The 20,219-nt window shown below is 36.9% G+C and overlaps 1 protein-coding gene across 4 annotated transcripts in view; it reads right to left on the bottom strand.

The window, feature by feature from the left end:
• MC1 (metacaspase 1) overlaps nucleotides 1–20,219 on the bottom strand; it is a 228,810-nt gene that overhangs the window by 94,510 nt on the left and 114,081 nt on the right. Inside the window, exon 1 of one of the 4 annotated variants that reach the window (XM_089460881.1) lies at nucleotides 5,871–6,281. The exons of the other annotated variants lie outside the window; for them this stretch is intronic. Within the exon in view, the coding sequence (XP_089317007.1) occupies nucleotides 5,871–6,171 (301 nt within the window). The 5' untranslated portion in view covers nucleotides 6,172–6,281. Of the gene's footprint in view, nucleotides 1–5,870; nucleotides 6,282–20,219 lie in introns of those variants that run through there. 4 annotated transcript variants of the gene reach the window in all.

The following is a 20,219-nucleotide window of genomic DNA, read 5'->3' on the forward strand; positions in this document are numbered from 1 at the left end:
TCTAGTTTTAGGTGTTGGGCTTGGGGTAGTGTTCCCCTTGTCTATCTCACCTCTATAGGTTGGGGTTTAGCTCATTGATTCTATCACTTGGAACTCCATCATTGGGACCTCTCAATCTAGGCAACACTATTTTTGAAAGTGCAATGAAGTTAAGTGGAATTTAAAATTTAGTCAGTGCATTGGTGCTAGCTTTGCTCAGTTTGTTCCCCACCTTGACTCTGTTACCTACAAGCATAATTGAAGAGGAATTAGATCTCATGGATTTCAAGGATTTACCAAAAAACAAAAAGTGAAATGAATAGACTATCCAAAGCAATCAAACATCTTCGATCTTGGTGATCACTAAAATTCACAAATATGAAAAATAGTGTGCTTCTCAGAACATGAACTATCAATAGTTTTTTATTCAACCAAAACAAAATTTGGACATCCTGGGAGCAAAATGTTACATGCTTTGAAACTAAGTCCCCTGACACATCCCCCCAAGTGTCACGTATTTCACGTGTCAGACATGACATGCACATGAGACATGCACAAGTTTGACTTGTGTCATGTTTACAGGACAAGAGTTTGACTCATGTTGAACACGAGCCCTACCCATATCTTGAAATTAGAACACATGTCTAGTGAAGAAGCCGCTCATGGCTTTTTAAAGTCAAATGTTTTCCTTATTCTCATGCAATTCCCTCACAAGTTAGGAGCTCTCAAAGGTTTTGTAGCATGGTATTTTTTTTACTCTAGAGGTCATTTAAAACCTCTTTGTTGATGTATTTTTTGCTTCAACGATGGATTGCACTCGATGTTATTTTGGCTTTATGCATTAGTTATGTGATTGAATTTTTATCATCCTCATGTAAAATTGTAAATGATTTAGTCTCTAACTTTTGAAGAAATTTGAATGTTTGTCTATACTTCTTTTTTGTATGTCTTATTTCTGAGATCATTGTGTCTCGTGTCAAACACTCATACTTTTGTGTCCTTTATGTCCCATGTCAACGTGTTAGGTGACTTTGCTTCAAAACTTATCCATAAATCTCCACAAGGATTCCCTCTCTACTGCATCTACTCGTCAACTTAGGTCAAGTAGATTTCAAAGAAGCTAAGATTGTTCAGTAGTAAAAAGAGGCCAAGGATGTTAATCAACAGACCTCCCTGCCCTTCAATATTGGCTAGGAGGAGACCACCAAAGAACACGTGTTCAATTAGTCTTTATGTTTTTAAAGTTATTCAAAATTTTGATATTTTTATGAAGCAATATACCTACGTAAATAGTTTGGAAGTAATAATTATGAACAACTATAAACCCTCTTATTTAGTTTGTGAGAGTTGCAAATTTTGTTTGAAACTCCATACCAATTTTTTTTGTATGTTTGTTGTTAGCCCTTCTACAACCTTTTAATACCACATTTCCTTGTTCTAGCAAAAATGTGTGTGTGTGTGTGTGTTTTTCTTATTTGAACCAACGAGGAGAAAATTGATTCATTTAAATAAAGTATTAAAAACAAATTAAATTATTACATTAGATCTACCTTTATTTTGACTAATAAGTATTAAAATGACTCAAAAACCCCAAGGTGTGTTTGATAGATTTAGAGTTTAAATACATTTGTGCCATTTTTTTTCTATTGTATAAAGTTTATATATTTAATTGTTTTTCAAGGAATCTTCCCCTCTAACTTGAAAGATCTAGATCAAGAGTGGATCCACTTTCAATGTTAATAATTATTGGTTACCCCAAGGTAATTAATAGGGGATTCGAACACACAAGTTATGGCCTCTTTGTCGATAGATGCCTTCAAAAAATGGTTCGATTGATACGTTCATATATATAACAATGAACTCCACCACCTAGGTCATAGAGTACCTCTCTTCTCATTAGTGCAACCAATAAAAGCCTCATGATGGCATTTTCTTCTTAATGGACATTTTGTAGAATATTTGTAGTGATATGTGCTCTAATTCCCTCGAAGTATAATACTAAGATGTGCATGCATATAATTGGTTCATAAAAGCCCAATGGGCTCGGCACCAAGGGTGGGTTATGAGGAGTTTCACACCAATGCTCATGGTTTCATTTTGATGAACTTTGGTTACTTTATAGTAGTCCTTAATGATCTTACATGTATGACCCTAGGAAGTGTAAACATCATTGACTAGATTTTATTCACATAAGTTTTACTCAATCAAAGTTTAAATCTGTAGACTCTACTTGCTAACTTAGGATAGTCAAGTGAACCTCTAGAAAGGTTTGACTAAACCATGTCACCAAGAAGTAATAACCCACATATACATATTACATACCCAAAGGCAAGTACATTTCTCCTTAAAATTAATACTATTGGTCATATTTTTGTTTCCACTTACCTTCACTGACACCACATATTCACCTTAAGCGGACATAAAAGTTAGCACTTTTAGTGTCTAAAACCATATTCAAATTTAAGAAGACATGGTCTCGTATTAATATGAGCTACATAATTAATTGTGTGACATTAATGACTATTAGATCCGCTGCATTTCAAGTGAGGAGATGAAATGCAGATCACAAACATTGGACAAATTTGAGGAAATGGTAGTCAGACCTAGCTTAAAAATCCCAAACACATGGTATCATTGGTATCATGTTAATGTGACAACTAAAATTTACTACTACATTTGAAGTTAGGTGTCTTTATTATTCATATAATCCATGTCATCTAAGTCACAAGGGTGATGCCATGCAAGTGCAAAATGTGACTTATATTTGCATATTTCTCACCTTGGGTAGGGAGGTGAGCACTTTCTTTGACAAGAATAGTTAAATGATTTTTAAAGTTATAGAAATTAGTAATTAATTTATATTATTTGTTTTAGATTTTATTTAAAAATATACATTTAATATTTAATAAATTAGATATATTTATTATTCAATAAAGACACCACTTACATATTATACAAATTTGTTTTAAATGGGAGTTTGTTAGATTATGGTTCGGCCAAAGGTATTGCAAGGGTCTGTTGCTTTTGCTCATGTTCATAAAATCTTAATGTACATTTGGCAAAACCAAGTCTAGTATGTGAATAGATTATAATTTAATAAAAAATGATATTAGAAATGCTCATAACCGAAAAATATACAAATTGGAAATAGTATTACAACTTCTAAATGGTTTGACTATACAAGACAACTCTATGAGCAGGATCCCAAGAGTGACCCTCCCCCCTTGGTCAACACTGATACTGAACTCTTCATTGTGCAAGAGGTAGAGATGGGTATCAAGAAGTTGGGTGTTGGAAAAGAAAAAGGCTTAGCTAAACTCCCAACAGAATATCTAAAGTGGGGCTCAAAGATTCTTGTACCTCACATTACAAAAGATTTCAACAACATCATACGGGGCTCCCCATAGATTAGACAACTAGTCTGGCAATACCTCTTTTCAAGAGCTATGACGTTAATAATCCCTCCAATTATAGGACCATCATGATAAACCCTTTGTTTGCAAAGCTATTTGGAAGCATGCTAGAAAACAAAATTAGCAAGTGGGCAGAAGAAAAAGATAAGGGTGCTAAAAGACATGCAGGTTTTAGACCTAAACATTCCACAGATAATCATTATATAACTTTATTGAAAAAGTTTGGGAGAAAAAGGAAGAAGTCTTTTGTTGCTTTGTTGATTTCAGAAAAGCGTTTGACTCGGTTCCTACGGATAAACTTTGGCACAAAATGGAAGAACTTGAGGTTCATAAACATTTGAGAACAGTTGTGCATAGGTTGTATGAAGAGGTGAAAGTCAAAATTAGAACTTCAGCAAGCATTTCTGAAAGTTTCAGAAGCGATATCGGGGTCAAGCAAGGTTGTCCACTCTCTCCTACCATTTTTTGTTTATATATCGATAAGCTTGAGAAGTGGTTAAATTCGCAAGGGGGTTGATGGTATCTATTTGAGCAAGTTTGTTATAAGGCTTCTTTTGTATGCAAATGACCTTATGTTGCTTGCTAAATCGACTCTTGGTTTACAAGAGCACTTACTATCCCTCGAGCATTTTTGTAAAAGTGTGGGGATGCAAGTCAATATCAGCGAAACGAAAGTAGTGGTTTTCTCTAAGGAAAGAAAACATAACTAACATAAATTCTACTTTGAAGGCAACATTCTGGAAGAAGTTGTGGATTACAAATATCTCGAAATTGACTTCAACAAAAATCTAAGCTAGAATGGTTGTAGAAAGAAAAGAACTTTTGGGGGTTGGAAAACATTTTATGCTTTTCAAAATAGGTGTAGAGAGGCAGAGTTATGGTACTGGAAAACCACTCAAACTCTTTTTGGGCTTCTAGTGATTCTGGTGATTCTCTATGGTTGTGAACAATGGGCCAGCAGTGCATCCGACATACAGTGGAGACGAACTGAGAAAATTCAGAAGCTTTTGATTACAAACAAATTCAAGATTAAAAGTGCAATGCCTTATGCTATCTTGTTAAGTGAAACAAGGACTGCTCCTATTGAAGCAATTGCTATGGTGCGAGTCATAAGGTATTTAAAAAAAATTGAGCAAATGGAAGAGGGTAGATGGCCTAAGGTTGTCTTTAATGATAGATTGTGTAAGAGAAAAAATATTAGGATGCAGCAAAATAACAAATGGTTTAGTAAATGGGGTATTTGCTTGAACGCATGTTCCATAAACAGCAAAGAGATAAAAGCTTTTGTTATGGAAAAGTTCCACAAGTGTACTTCGGATAAGGAGCTAAGAAGAAAGAAAAGTATTATATTGAAGTGTTTAATCCCACTCATAGTCATCAACCAAAAGCATACATAGAGGTCAATATCTCTTGGAGAGCCAAAATTCTTATTGCTTAGTTAAGGATTAATTCTCATCAACATCGTTGTGAAACAGAGTGGAAAAAGCCAAAAGAAGTGTGAGAGGAAAGAGTATGCATTTTTCGTTCTTCCGGAAAAGTGGAAACAGAAAAACATTTCATTTTAGAATGTAAGGCCTTCAAAGCCAACAGAGAAATTATGCAGATATGTTGGTAGCTAGTTCTTGGGATAATCTAATTAACAAGGGGTTTGTCGAGAAGCTAAGAGCATTTATTTTGAAGCTTCACACAAAAAGGGCCGAATACATCAAGCAAATGAAGAAGCAATATGTTCCATAGACTATCTTTAACCTCATAGACGTTAAAATAATTTCTTTCTCTCTTTCTTTTGACAAAACTAAATCTATATAAAGCGTTGCTATAATATATGAATAAATTATAATTTAATAAAACCTAATTTTCTAAAGCGTTGCTATAATATATGAATAAATTATAATTTAATAAAACCTAATTTTCTAAAAACGACTAAGTCAAATATCTTATTATTGAAAAATTAAATTTACATGAAAAGAATATAAAAGCTTATCTCCCAACCATTACCCTAAACTAAACAATTAAACAACTAATTAAAAACACGCCACTTTTAACATGATAATGGCCAGACAGATGTAGCGTCGTTCGGATTTGCTTGTTGGCATGGTTCACGTTAGCTAGTTGGGATGGCTTCGTATGGACGAACTACCCAAATAATAATTACACGATTAATTTAGAAAACATTTTTTAATATCGAATCAGATAGAATCGGTGCGTACTTTGCATTAAATAAATAAATAAACAAACAATTTATTAACAAAAAAAATTGAGAACCTGCGGACGCAAACTTATTTCGGGCAGGACACGGAACTGGAGAAGAAGCGAGCATCAAGAACCAAAATGGGTTTGATCTCCTCTACTTAACAGATTTCCCGTAACACAGATTTGAGATGAGCACAAATGATAATTTTAAAGTGGATTCCGATCTGCTTCAGAAATAGGGATTCCAGCCAAAATTAACAGAAAAAATCGAATTCGAGGGCTTACCAGTGAGCGTGAGAATGGATTCCTCTGGGAATTTAAACGTGTACATTAACATGTACTTTATACAGTTGACATCATTCAAGCTGCCGTTCAATTCTCGCCGCGTATTTTTGTAAGAAATCCCGCAGATAACCGCCCTCTTTCCGCCGTGGGAAGGAGGCGGTGCTGGCGAGTATTGCTGGGGACCGCGTTCTGCAATGCGAGTAATCTCTTCACACACAGAGCACCGTATCTTCTTCGCCCCCGTCGGCAGCTGCAGCGGCGTCCGACAACCGGAGCAATTCACCAGCATCCGCATCGCCATCAATGATCTCAATCCGCCGGCATCTTAATGGAGAATGTCGACCTCTGCGGGGTTCGAACGTTGGCCGGCCGATCGCACCCCATTCGTTGCACCATATGCATTCCAATCACATCAAATTCACGAAGTGCCTGGTGCACAATATTGTCCTTTATTCAAGTCAACGCGGAATGTCTGAATTTGTTGGGCATATTTAAATAGAGCATCATTACTTTTCCCAAATTCTTATCATTTTTTTAACGAATCAGAATTAACTCGTAATTTTAAATATATAAAATTTCTATCATGATTATAATAGTTGAGAGGGTTATTTTAATTAGTCATGTGTGTTTTGTTGGAGCACTTTTTTTTATTGTGAGGTTATGGATTTAATTCTCTTTACACTCTTCGGTTAGGTTATGTTCTATTGTTATTAAGAAGTCACAAGGTCAACTCCTCTTTCCGCACTCTTGGGTTCAAGTCCATGGTTGATTTCTAAAATCTATGAACCACATATATTCTACAATTTTCAATGTGAGATTTTGTTGTTTAAAATACATTTCCAAATACTTAAATGGATTAAGTGCTTTCATAAAGCTCATTTCATCTATAAGTTAAACTAAGTCTATATATAATCTTTTTAATTTTTAATTTATTAAATTATGATATATTTGAAATACTTTTTAAAACAAATGTTTTTGTGGATAAAAGCATTATAATTCATTACAAAAAACATATGTACCTCAAGGAACAAGCTTAGATATGGTCGTAAGCACAGTACAAAGAACACAACAATATCATTGTCTTTGCTCTAAAACATTGTCCAAGAGATTCACAACAGGAAATACATTCGGAACAAAACATCAAACTCACTACCATCACCAACAAAGTCAGCCATAAATCTTCCAAAGCATAGAAAATACATTAATAACTAAACATCAAACCTGCCACCATCGCCAATAGAGAACCATAGAGCGTCAAAAGCATAGAGCCATAGAGTGAAAGGAAAGAGCCCTAAAAAGCCATAGAACTACCATAACATTCATTGAACTTAGTTTCATCCCACTAAAGCGTGGTGTGAAATCTAGGTGGGCACCCTTGTGCCCAAAACTTCGTTACCAAACACCAAAGAGATATCCAACAAAAGTGGAAACATCGAACTCCAAAAAAACAACTTTGTTTCTCTGCATGTCGCCATAGGATAACCACAAACTGATCATCATAGCCATAACCATCTATCACAAAAAGAACCAAAACTAGGGACGCAGATATCTAGCTTAGTCCAACAAGAGAAGCGTAGGATCTGGAGAACTAGCAAAATGACGTATCGATTGGGTCTCCAAGAGGGTTAGTCAGATCTCCTAAGATCAAATCCAACACCACATCGTTTTCCACACGGCTTAGGCGGGCATCTATATCATTATTTTTGAATTTGAGATTCCGTAAAATCCTTTTAATGTCCTCCAGGCCAGAAAAAGATTGTAACTTTGAACTTGTTTATCCTTAAATACCAAGCGTAACAAAAAATCTATTTGTTAATACATTGATAGAGAATTTAAGAATACAATCTTCTTTTACGAAATCTTCCAAAGTCTAAAAACCATTTCAAATCATCTCCCCCAACATCTGAATCAGAGAAATATGGATGCTCCTTGGACTCTTTAGACTCCAATAGTAATATCTCTCTGCGCACCTCCAAAGGGATTGAAACAAAATATGATGCTACTAAATCACATGCAAATGTGCGACCTCTTTTAATGCCAACATGACTAGCTCCACCTGTGTAGCGCACCATACACTAACGGCGCAGCATGGTTTCCAAAACCAAAGAGAAAAATAGACAACCAGCTGACAAACCACGATCAGCGAAACAAACATATGGACAAACCATTGCCCCATTGTAACCCGACCGTAACACAATGAGGCCATTCCCAAAATTCCATAGCAAAGGACCCAATTCAAGGGCCAAGTGCAATTCATCGCACAAAAGAGGCACACAATCCAGAGAAACACACCGCCAACAAGGCACCATTGCATAGTTGGAAAAACCCCAATAACCTAGCTATGTAGACCCAAAACGACAAATCCCAAATTGTGGATAATTCAAGACACCCAACTCAAGCGAAACATGGAAATTCACTAGTTGGTAATCCACACCCCAATTCCCCAAACACTAGAAACCACAAAGGCGTATACAAGATAGAACTACTTAAAACCCAAAGTACATAACGAAGCTTCACCGAGACATGCAGGGAAGTCCATAATTCAAAACCACACTAAAAAATAACCAATGTACCAGTGACCATAAACCAACACTAGGCAAGGGTAAGAAATACCTAAGAAATCAGTGTTCGAGAAAGGAAAATTGAAATAAACAACCACCAACTCAAAAATAGACCCTTGCAACAAAATACATTGAATCGCCACTCAAACCACCATAAAGAGAAACTGAAGAAAAAAACAAAACAAAACAAAACCCAACCCATTATACCTCCAGAGACTATGCCTCGACCAACAACCCAACATAATGACACAGTAGATCAAAACAAATACAAACCATTATACCATTAAAAAAAAAACCAAAAAAAAACAATGAAAATTACACCTCACCTCGACTACAACACACAACATACCTATTCCACCCCAATTACGCACACATTCATTACAGAAAGAAAAAAAAAAAAAAAAGAGTAAAACCCAAATCCACCACCCTCTATACCACCCCATTACCACTGAACAAGAGATGTACCACATCTTGCCTTCCCAAAAAACACTAAAATACACCCTATCGAAAGTAACTTTTAAAACCAACTAGAATAGAATCCACCTCCTCTATACCACCCCATTACCACTGAACAAGAGATGTACCACATCTTGCCTTCCCAAAAAACACTAAAATACACCCTATCGAAAGTAACTTTTAAAACCAACTAGAATAGTTCAATCTTTTTTAAAAATTCAATAACAACTTCAAGCATCATATATTTATATTTAATAAAATTTCAATTTTCTGGACAAATTAAATTAATCCTTACTTATTGCAAAGGGATAAGCATAAATTAAATTTGTCCTTGCTTAGTGCAAAGGGATAATCAAGTATGCATAAATGTTATCCATGATACAATTGGGGATTTGTCACAATTTTTTCATTACTTAATTATATTGTTTTAATTATTATTTTTTTCAAATTATACGATTATAAATCCCAGATCAGAAAATTTCTAACAAACCCATAACTTAATCTATATTATTATAAATAAAATGATTGCTATTATAATAAATTTAAAAATAATATCAATAATTAATTAATTAATTCACTCATACGTTGAAAGATGTTAAGTGAGTGGCAGTGGTCCCATTGAGAATAAGGGGGAGGGATCTGCCATGCCACCCACCCCTTATTTAGAGTTTATGGGGACTACTACTTCAATTCATAGCATTATGAAATTCACTTCAAACAATCACCACACCACTTTGCTCAAGTGCATTGTGTAATGTGTGATTTCAGTGTGAGAGATTGATCCCACATAGAAGAATGATGTCATAGGAATTTAAGTTAGAATTTTTATTTTAATGGCATTTTGTCTTAAAATATTGGCATTAGCATTGTTTGGAAAACAAATGATTATATGTTTAATTGGTTTTTTTTTAGAATTTGATAATATAATTTCAAGCAATATAGTAATTTTTTTTTAATGTATTTTCGAATATATAAATAGATTCAACATTTTTAAAAACCATTGAGGCATTTAAACAATTAAAATGATTCTTAAAAATCTTTAACGAAACTTAAACAAATTTGACAAAAAAAAGTTATTTTAGTTGGTCAATTAGACTAAGCTTATTATATTGAAGTCTTAACCCATTACCTTGCGGGCTTGTTGTGTTGTTTCCTTCCTAAACATCCCCTTTCTATGGAAAAGGTTGGAAATTATGTTTTCCTTGTCTCATCGATGGTGGGATGATTTCAGAGTGAAGATGGGAGGAGTTTGGGCTTTCCTTGCTATAGTTCTTGGTCCCGTTGCACACTCTAACTGCATTGTTCCCCCAACCAACTTATCTGTTTACGCCTCCGCTTGCAACACTGACTCACCAGCGCGCTCACTATAACCTATTATGAGGCTCAAGGCGACTCCCAAGCTCATTTTTTAGTAGAATCTTCGCCATTCCAATTTCATTAACACGCTTCATCTCATATTCAGAGAAAATCACAGAAGGCAAAATAGGAAATCATCGAAGAATGGGGTTGTCTTTCTAATACAAAATCTGCAGCTGCGGTAGCTTTGTAGATCTCAAATACCATAAATATTTATGAGAGGCAAAATTAATAGTTGCATATAATAGACCTATATTTCTAAATGAAGCCTTTGTTGTGTTAGACAAAAAATTGAAAACCAAATTCAAACGTATATTAAGAATGGTGTCAAAAAAGTATGTACACAATGTACATATAAATACATAATCAAACCGTTGATTCAATTTTCGGGTCTTTTTGGACTCTAATAACTATTCATCATAACACAAACCTAATCTCGATGATTAGTTGTTTAACATTCTCCCCTTAATCCTAAAGGATCTATCAAAGTCTAAGAATGAGAGCTCAAAATGCAAAAATGCATCTCACCCAAGAGCTGAATGTCTCTCAGAAATGGTTTTTAAGGATGACCACAAACCAAGAATGGTGGTTTTTAAGAGAAAACCACAAACAATATCCACGTTTGGAACCTTCATAGCAGTGCTCGGATCAATCAAAACAACATGCCAAAAGAATGTCATCATGTTCATTCTCATAGAGCATAAATCAAAAAATTGTCTACAACTCTGAATCTGAACTCGGGCTCTAGACTGTAGTGGTAAAAATCTGATCTTTGTCTTGGGCTTGCTTAACAAATCTTTGAACATGTAGCAGACCATCAATTCCCCCCTTGTCGGATACACGGTGAGAAGATGAAGTCTTCACTGCAACGCTGGTCAATACTCTCGAACATGTCCTGCGGTATGACCTGTAAATCTTCTTGCCAGTTTTGGACCAATCCCAAGAAGCAATCCATCCAAAATATAGTTTATCTTTTGCAGCAGTCTTCTTTCTGGAACATTTGTTTGAATGGTGATTGTGCTTTCCACAACGCTCACACAGATGAAAAATCAAAACACCGATCTTTCACATGTCTAACTCTATCACAATGTTGACATCGACGATTAATTGTCTAACATGTTGGACTGCCATGATACAAAAGACAAGACCATTCTCTAGTTAGATAAGTTACAACTTCAAATAAACAACCTGGAGAGAGAATTGAGACACATTTGTGGCCCTCTCTGCCTCCAGAAAACTCCACTCAACATGGCAAACTGCCCACTCAACATGACAAACTGACCATGGGGGTGGAAACATGTAATTCAACATAATCTTCGTGTTGTTTTTCTAGTTTAACAATTCTATTTATTTATCTACAGCACATCAACCTAGGCATATTAATTGGTTAGAAGTTACTAATTTAGATTTATGTAGAGGGCTCTGCTGGTTTAGATTTATAACTTTCTGATATATCAATAGGCCTCTAACATAAAATATATAAACAAATTAATCAACTATTTAATTGTTTAAACCTTTACGTCTAATATTCTTTTCAAAATTTTATAAATTTAACATAAATCTACATTAATAATTAATTATTTAAAATTGTTAATGATTATTCATGCCTTCAATGTAGAATTGTTTATGGTTTGGCTCAAATTTATGCATGTGTTGTGTGACCTAGCATCCATGATTTTTTATGACTTTAATGGAGAATTGTAAATGATTATTCTTGTTTATGATGTGGCTCAAATTTATCTGTGTTGTGTGGCCTGGCATCCATGTTCTCAAATCTCCAATCTCAAGAACCTTACACTGATTCCAGAAATTCGACCAATCGTGTTGCCAGGATTTGACAAGACAAATTACGTGTAAGAGTTAGATGTCAATAAAGGTATTAGTCTATTGGAGAAACAAGAAAGGTTCTTGGTCTCGAAAGGAGTCAGAAATTGACTTGAGTTCATGGTCAAAGGAATCATGCTAAATAGAGGTTCATTCTAAAAATTTCTACCAGTATACATATCTGGTTGTTGTATGAGAGGTGTGGAGTCATTTAAAATCACCAATGTGAGATGTACACTACAATGTCCAATGTATAGGAGCATGAAATTGACAAAAGTTGAAATTGAGTTGTAAGCGCACTTATAGCGATCCCACGTTTTAACAGTGTGACTAGATTGCCGTATTCCAAAGTTGGGTCAGGCTTAAGTAATCAAGATCACACTACCTTGATGCACACTTTAGTTGCAGGGTCACAAATACTAATTTAGTGCACCATTGGCATGGATCAACAACTTAATATTCAAACTCCCACAATACCCATAGTTACAATAAATCATCATCTTCTCTCTAGCTTTGTCATCCCCCAATCCTTGTGCAGTGATGTAACTATAGATATGAACAAATAGGAAAATAAATAACCTCACATTTCCTTAGTAGATTAATTATACCTTACCTTGAAATTATAAAGTTGTTCACTTAGTTGTTCCATATTGTTGTATCATTATGATGGAATTTTTTACCTAAGGAAATGATATCTCTTATTCTCTCGTTGATAGGTTTGGATCTCTTTATTTCATATTTCTGCTCAAAATGTATGTTCAATTAGGGTTTACTGAAAAGATCGCCAAAGATCAACGATCTCTTTATCATTCCAACAACTGAATTGAGATTTGACTTCATTTTCCTTCAAGTGAAATAGTGGTATAAGATGATTGATATTTGTACATCCACTGAGAACACAATTTATGTTTTTGAAATCTGTGCACTTTCCTTGGTGCAAGAAATTGTAACAAACAGATCATGGGAAGAAGGCTCCCAGTTCGGAAGTGAGCTCATTGTTGGAGCTCTATGGTTGTGCAGATAATGAAATGCAGAATCATAGTTAAGTTTTAACAAGGGTGTCGTGTGTACCAGTTCACTACATACCTTACTCAACTCGTCAATTTTGAGTTGGTTAACTGAGTAAGTAGTGAATTCAGACTGTAGATAAATACCTTACTCAACTCGTCAATTTTGAGTTGGTTAACTGATTAAGTTGTGATTTCAGAATGTAGAGACATTGTGAAACAGTATTTGATTTAATCAATATAAAAGATCCTATTTTCTGCATTTGAATGCTTCATGGGTTGGAATCAAATGGAGATAGTCCAGTTCATTTGCTTGATCTCAAAGCCTTGCTAGCAAGTTTAGTAAAGTATTGAGTTATTTCTATTGGTAATTGGTAATCAAGGATCGCGCTTAATTCTGTAGTTTGAGGTATAATCCTTGTGCTAATATGGATTACAAATTGCATTTTGGCATTCATATATGCTCAACTGGGTAAACATTTGACATTTGCACACTACTATAGCATTCAGGCGGTGTTCGTATAACTGTGTAGGTAGTTTGAGGTATAGTACTTGAGTTAATATGGTTTACAAATGGCATCATAGCATTGATATATGCTCAACTGGGTATTCTTTTGACATGTGCACACTACTATAGCATTCAGGTGGTGTTCGTATAATTGTGTAGGTGATTGTCACCCTTGGTATCGTGTAATCTGGAGAGTGGAAGATGTTAGTTTTTGAGTAGCTTGGACAGGTGTTTTAGTCTCTATGGTGTCTAAGAGACTAAAGAACACAAGAGGACAATTATTTCCAAGAACCAAAAAAGGATCTTAAGGAAAATGCCTCAATTAGATTAATTAGCCAATTATTAAATATTTTCTGTAGAAAATCCACGAAATTCTGCAACTGCTAATATGAACGATCTGAAAACTAGTTTATTTTCATATAGACACAATTTCTCTACTTATTTTGCAGCAGAATAGGAACAGAAATAAATAAACAATCACACAATTTCGACAGCACAATTTTTCTAGAGAACCCAATTGGGAAAACCCTCCGCTTGCTTGAAAATATTATTGATAGAAGAATGAGCCATAGATCTCTTACAATACAACTTGGTTTCAATAGAGAATACAATGATCTTCTTGCTCGAACTAAGCTTGAAACAATCTGCAAGACCCCTGATCCTTACACCTTCTTGCCTTGCCTGTATGAGCTCCAAAATCCTTGTGCAAATCCTAGGAAATAAGCCCCTATTTCCTAGCGAATTCCCAAGGCAATTCTTCCTCTATCAAATCTCGCACACAATCTCCTTCTTGTTCTTGTCACTCTTACAGGCTCACACACAATACTTGTGATCAAAAAGAATGATTAGAATTGCGTCTTCGCTCTTCCTTATAAGCAATTTGAATGGCTAAATCTGGCAAGTCAATATTTTAGGAATCGAACTAGTGATTGAGTTGTTAATTAAGTTGAAGTGGCTCATGCAAGTCATCCTAAGTCTCGATCTAGAATTAGAGACTTATCACTTGTCTTTTTCTAAGTTAACCCGCACGAGAAGATAATAACTCGGTCGTCCACTTTTGCACATTTTAATTGCTTCATAAATAGTCCTAATTTGTAGGGACTCATCCTAAATCATAGGAATTCATCCTAACCAATAGGAATTAGCGCCTAACTTATAGGAATTGATTCCTAAGTTATAGGAACTCGAGCATACTAAGGAACAACTCGTTGAGGTCCCTTTGACTAAGGCACAAATCAAGGAACCCTTTCTCGCTGTCATTTTCAACATTTTCCTAGATCTAACTTAGGAAAATTGGTTAATTAAATCAGATTAATTGAGGTAAATCAATTTTGCTCTAGAGACTTTCGAAAAAGTCACTTGAGTGGGTCAAGATGATCTTAGCCATCAATTGTGATTAGATCATGACCGTTGATTCGTCAATTGGAGATTATAAGAGCAAATTGATGGCCCAGTTGGAGACATCACATCAAGGAGTTCGAATCACCTAGCTTGCAGTGATAGCAAGGGCACAGTTCGAGCAAGGGAGACACTAGCAGCAGGGGTTTCCGCAATGATTAAAGATCAAGTTTCTGGAGAGAAAAATCTTCACAATGATTTCCAAATTCTCAATGACAAAGGGATATTGGTATCATGCAAAGAGGTTGAATTTCCAACAATGGTGCGAATTGATCAAGGAGGCAGAGTTGGCAAAGAAAGAAAGTAATTTCGGAAAAGTCACTTGAGTGGGTCAAGATGATCTTAGCCATCAATTGTGATTAGATCATGGTCGTTGATTCGTCAATGAGAGATTATAAAAGCAAATCGATGGGTCAATTAGAGACATCACATCAAGGAGTTCAAATCACCCAGTTTGCAGTGATAACAAGGGCGCGGTTCGAGGAAGGGAGACACTAGCAGTAGGGGTTTCCGCAGTGATTGAAGATCAAGTTTCCAGAGAGGTAAATCTTCACAGTGATTTCCATATTCTCAGTGACAGAGGGATATTGATTTTCTACAAAGAGGTTGAATTTCCAACAGTGATGGGAATTGATCAACGATGCAGAGTTGCTGAAGAAAGAACGAAATTCCCAGAAGAGGATTGATTTTCCAAAGCGAGTTCAATTTACCAAAGAAGTCAGATTTCCATTGGAGGTCGAGCATATTTTATCAGCTAATGTGAGTTGCTAGGAGGGCCTAATTAATTTGCCAAGGGTGCATGTGTAAGCCAAATCGAAACTCTAGAAGAGGGTCAAATTTGATCTGAGGGGCCGAGTTGTTTCCAGGAGGTCAAATTGACTTGCAGAAGTGAAGAAAATATTTTTCCAGAGGTTTATTATTTTACAGCATGGGCTGTGGCACGATTTCATTTTTCCCTCAAATTTAGATGTGGATAGAGCAAAGACAATTCTTTGGCTTATGGAGGGATAGTTGGATGTGTCGAGAGCCAAGAAGGGCTCTCAACTCGCCTTGGAGTAGATGTTTGTGCTCAAGGATGCCCCGTTAGATTACAATCTGGAGAAGGGTTTCTAGATCTACGCTCATGGGATACCTTTCTACCCTTTACTTCCAAATTTGGCCAAATTCACAATTTCGCAAGGTCTGAAGCCATCAATGGAGAAATCCCCTGCGATAGATTTGGGGCTTGTAGTACTGAAGCTTGGGGATCTAGCCTCCCCTAGGATACCTTTTCGTCATTCTCTCCCACATCTGGCCAAGAGACAAGCTGTTAATTTTAGATAACAATGGTATGTTATATGCTTAAGAGCAATTTACTTCAATTTTTTTTATTAGCCCAATATCAATTTCCATATTCGCAATCACATAAACATTGACAGTAAATGCAGATAGAACATAAACAATAACGAGAAGACAAGCCAAGACAAGAGGACACAATATTTGGTGGATGTCAGGGAAAAACCCCAATGTGGGGAAAACCCTTTGATCAAATCTTCTTATTATTCTTCAAAAGTTCAATAGAGAGAAAGTACAATATACAAAATTCACTTGCCCAAACACAGTGAAATCTGTCTAGTCAAACTGAAGACAACAGGATGTCCTAACCAGAAAGTCAACGTTGGTCAAATTAGCATAATTACTCCTCCAAATCAGCTTGGTCAAACATAGTCAATTTGGCCTCCAACAGCTGTACACATCAACCCAAAACAGTCCTGAAGAAATTAGTCAAACTTGGTCAATGCATAGTCAAACCTGCGGTCAATGCACAGCCAAACTACCTAGAAATCCTAAAAATCTATGCCAACGAATGCGGCCTGCCCAAACAGAAATTCTCCTAAGATAAAACGCATTCAAACAAGGTCAAATGTTGCCCGGTCAATGCAAGTCAAACTTGTTGCAACTTGGTCAACGCAAGAAAACAAAAAACACAGTCAACCCTTCACACGTGTGGAGGAGAAGAAGGTTGTCTTGAAATTTGTATGACCCAAAAAGATGAGGAGAGAGATATGGGTGTGATGATAAATGTCCAAATGAGGTAGATGCTCCTTCTATTTATATGCAACGTTGAGAGTGAAGAGACATGAATTTTGGGCTTCTGAGCCTACATTAGATTGTTGGCTGACCTTGACAATTTTTCCATAGAAGAAATAAATTCATAATTCCATTTATACATGTTAGAATGAGACGATCTTTAGATCAATCCTACACCTCTCGGAAAGAGGAATCCAACAAAAATATCATCTCCATCATAAGAGCTGTCCAAGGTGGAGTTTGGCCCTAGTTGCCAAATTTAACACGCCCTCTCAACTAGGGAGAACTCCACCTGCCAAACCATCTGACAATCTGTACCATCCCTGACATCCCTTCTCTGTTTTTCTTTGCTGAACTATGAAGAAATAATGAAGAATAATTGATCGAGAGTGTATTATACCACTCTCCACTGACCCGAAGTCAGTCTCCATTGATCCCAAATCAATATCAAACATCCTAACATAGTAAGTAGTACATGATGCATCCATCGGTAGTACTATGGTCCCTATCCTCATTTCCCAACTCATTGGCCAAATGAGAGGTACTTCCCATGAGTCTCGGGGTGCATGGGTAGGATGTATCGACAGGAGAAGGTAAACCACTCATCCTGCTCATATGCCATAGGAAAAGGTGAACCACCTATCCTGCTCATATGCCATAGGAGAAGGTGAACCCTCATCCTATGCATATATCAACCATCATGGGGTATCACAGGGAAAGGTGAATCATTCACCCTGTACACAGCGTACAACTAGGGGAAGGTGAACCACTCACCCTATGGTCGCTCATCGCTCCAAGAAGTACCCCAAGCCCCCCAGAGTTCCCAGATCTCAATATCCAACTCAAACGGGACCGTCATAAGAGGGTCTCTCCACAACTCCAAGTCATTCACGGAAGGTTAAGAATTTGACCTTCCCCATGGGCTTTGTAAGAATATGTGCGACCTAATCATCAATCCCAATGTGATGGAGCTTTATTGCTCCCCGTTGTACCATATCCCAGATAAAGTGGTACCTAACATCAATATGCTTGGAGCGGTCATGAAACACGGGATTCTCAAAAAGATGAATCCCACTTTGGTTGTCGCAAAAGATCAGGTGGTATCCAGCACATGTCCAAACAGCTCACTAAAGAGCTTCCTCAACCAAACAGCTTCATAGGAGGCCATACTAGCAGCAATATATTCGGCCTCGGTGGTGCTCAAAGCAACCGATTTTTGCTTCCTGCTCATCCAAGATATCGAAGTAGAACCTAGTGAGAAGCAACATCCCGATGTGCTCTTATGATCCACCACACTGCCAACCCAGTCAACATCGGAATAACCATCGAGCCTCACATTCCTGGCAGTGTATCTCAGTCCATAGGTGATTGTGCCCCGAAGATATCTCAGAAGATTCTTGGCAGCAATCCAATGTATGTGATGAGGCTCGACCATAAATTGACTCAATGTATTCACTGCAAAGCATATGTCTAGATGACAGTTCACCAAGAACATCAGGGCCCCCACAAGTTGACGATACTCAAAAGGATTTCCCAAATCGGGCCCAAAAGCACTTCTGCATAACTTTTTGAGATTAAGTTCCATCGAAGTAGTCACGGACTTGCAATCCACCAAATCTTTCAAGTAACTTCACAATGTATTTTCCTTGAGAAAGAAAAATCTCACCTAGCCATTGCTAGACTTCCAATCCTAGGAAATAATGCATCAGTCCTAGGTCCTTCATCTCGAACTCGGAAGCCAACTCCCTCTTGCATTGATGAATGAAAGGGTTTGCACTTGCCAGAAAGAAATCGTCCACATAAAGTACCAAGATGAGAGGTCTATCATTCTCAACCTTAAAGTAAAGGTTCAGATCAGCTTCACTTCTTGTAAAACCCAGCTTCATCAGATAGTTGTCGATCCTCTCATACCAAGCCTGGGGAGCTTGCTTCAACCCATAGAGGGCTTTCTTCAACCTGCATAGATGTGTCTTACGATCTTGAACTTCAAACCCCTCGGGTTGTTCTACATGAACTTCCTCCTTAATTGAACCATGCAAGAAGGCAATTTTGACATCCCTCTGGTGTAGGTTCCATCCTTGCGAGGTAGCAAGGGCTATAATCGAATGGATGGTGGTATATTGGGCAACTAGTGCAAATATCTCATCATAGTCCACACCTTCCTTTTGAGAGAAGCCTTAAGCAACAAACCTGGCCTTGAACTTTTCAGCACTTTCATCAGCTCCATGCTTGATCTTGTAGAGCCTTTTCGAGGTGACAACAGATTTGTCCTTGGGTCTAGGGACCACACCCCAGACATCATTCTTCATAATTGAGACATATTCTTCATTCATAGCATCCTTCCATAGTTGGTGCTTCATAGCTTCTTCGAATGTGTAAGGCTCAGTTTGAGCAATCGTGCTCATTGCAACTAAGTACCCTTGGTACCTATTCGGCTTCTTACTTTCACGAAATGTCCCCCTCAGTGCAATATGTCTCTCGGCATTTTCGAGAGTTTCCCTAAGCCATGAGGGTCTCCCTTTTGAGGAGGAGGGCTCATGAGGAGGTGGATTAATGGGGTCCATTAGTCCTTCAACATCGGGCATCGGTTTATCCTGCAGTTCTCCCTGGTTTCCTGTGTCTGCTTCTCTTTTTCCTTCCTTGGAATAGGAAGGTTTCTAATCTTCCCAAGGGCAGCATCTTCATCAAAGGTGACAATATGACTTATCTCCACTTCTCTTTGACTAGACACATAGATTCTATATGCCTTTGAAATTTCACTATAGCCCACAAATGTTCCTTTCTTCCCAAATGCATCCAATTTGCTTCTCTTTTCTTTAAGCACATGAAAATACACGAGGCTACCAAAAATTCTAAAGTGAGAAACACCAGGTTTCTTACCGGTGAAAACTTCTTCGGGAGTTTTGGAGTCTGAGGCTTGATGAGGGCATCTATTTTGAACATACACCGCAGTGTTGGCAGCTTCTTCCCATAAGAACTTCAGAAGACCTTGATCATGAAGCGTAGCACAGGTGGGTTCTATAATGGAACGATTCTTCCTTTCAACAACTCCATTTTGCTCAGGAGTATATGCGGTAGTAGTCTCCCTCTTAATGCCAGCTTCTCTACAATAGTCATTGAATTCATTTGATTCATACTCGGTTCCATTATTGGTCCTCAATATTTTGAT

The sequence above is a fragment of the Pinus tabuliformis genome, chromosome 7 (assembly GCF_031772625.1).
Source record: "Pinus tabuliformis cultivar Carrire ecotype Pingquan chromosome 7, CPIR1, whole genome shotgun sequence".
NCBI lineage: Eukaryota > Viridiplantae > Streptophyta > Pinopsida > Pinales > Pinaceae > Pinus > Pinus tabuliformis.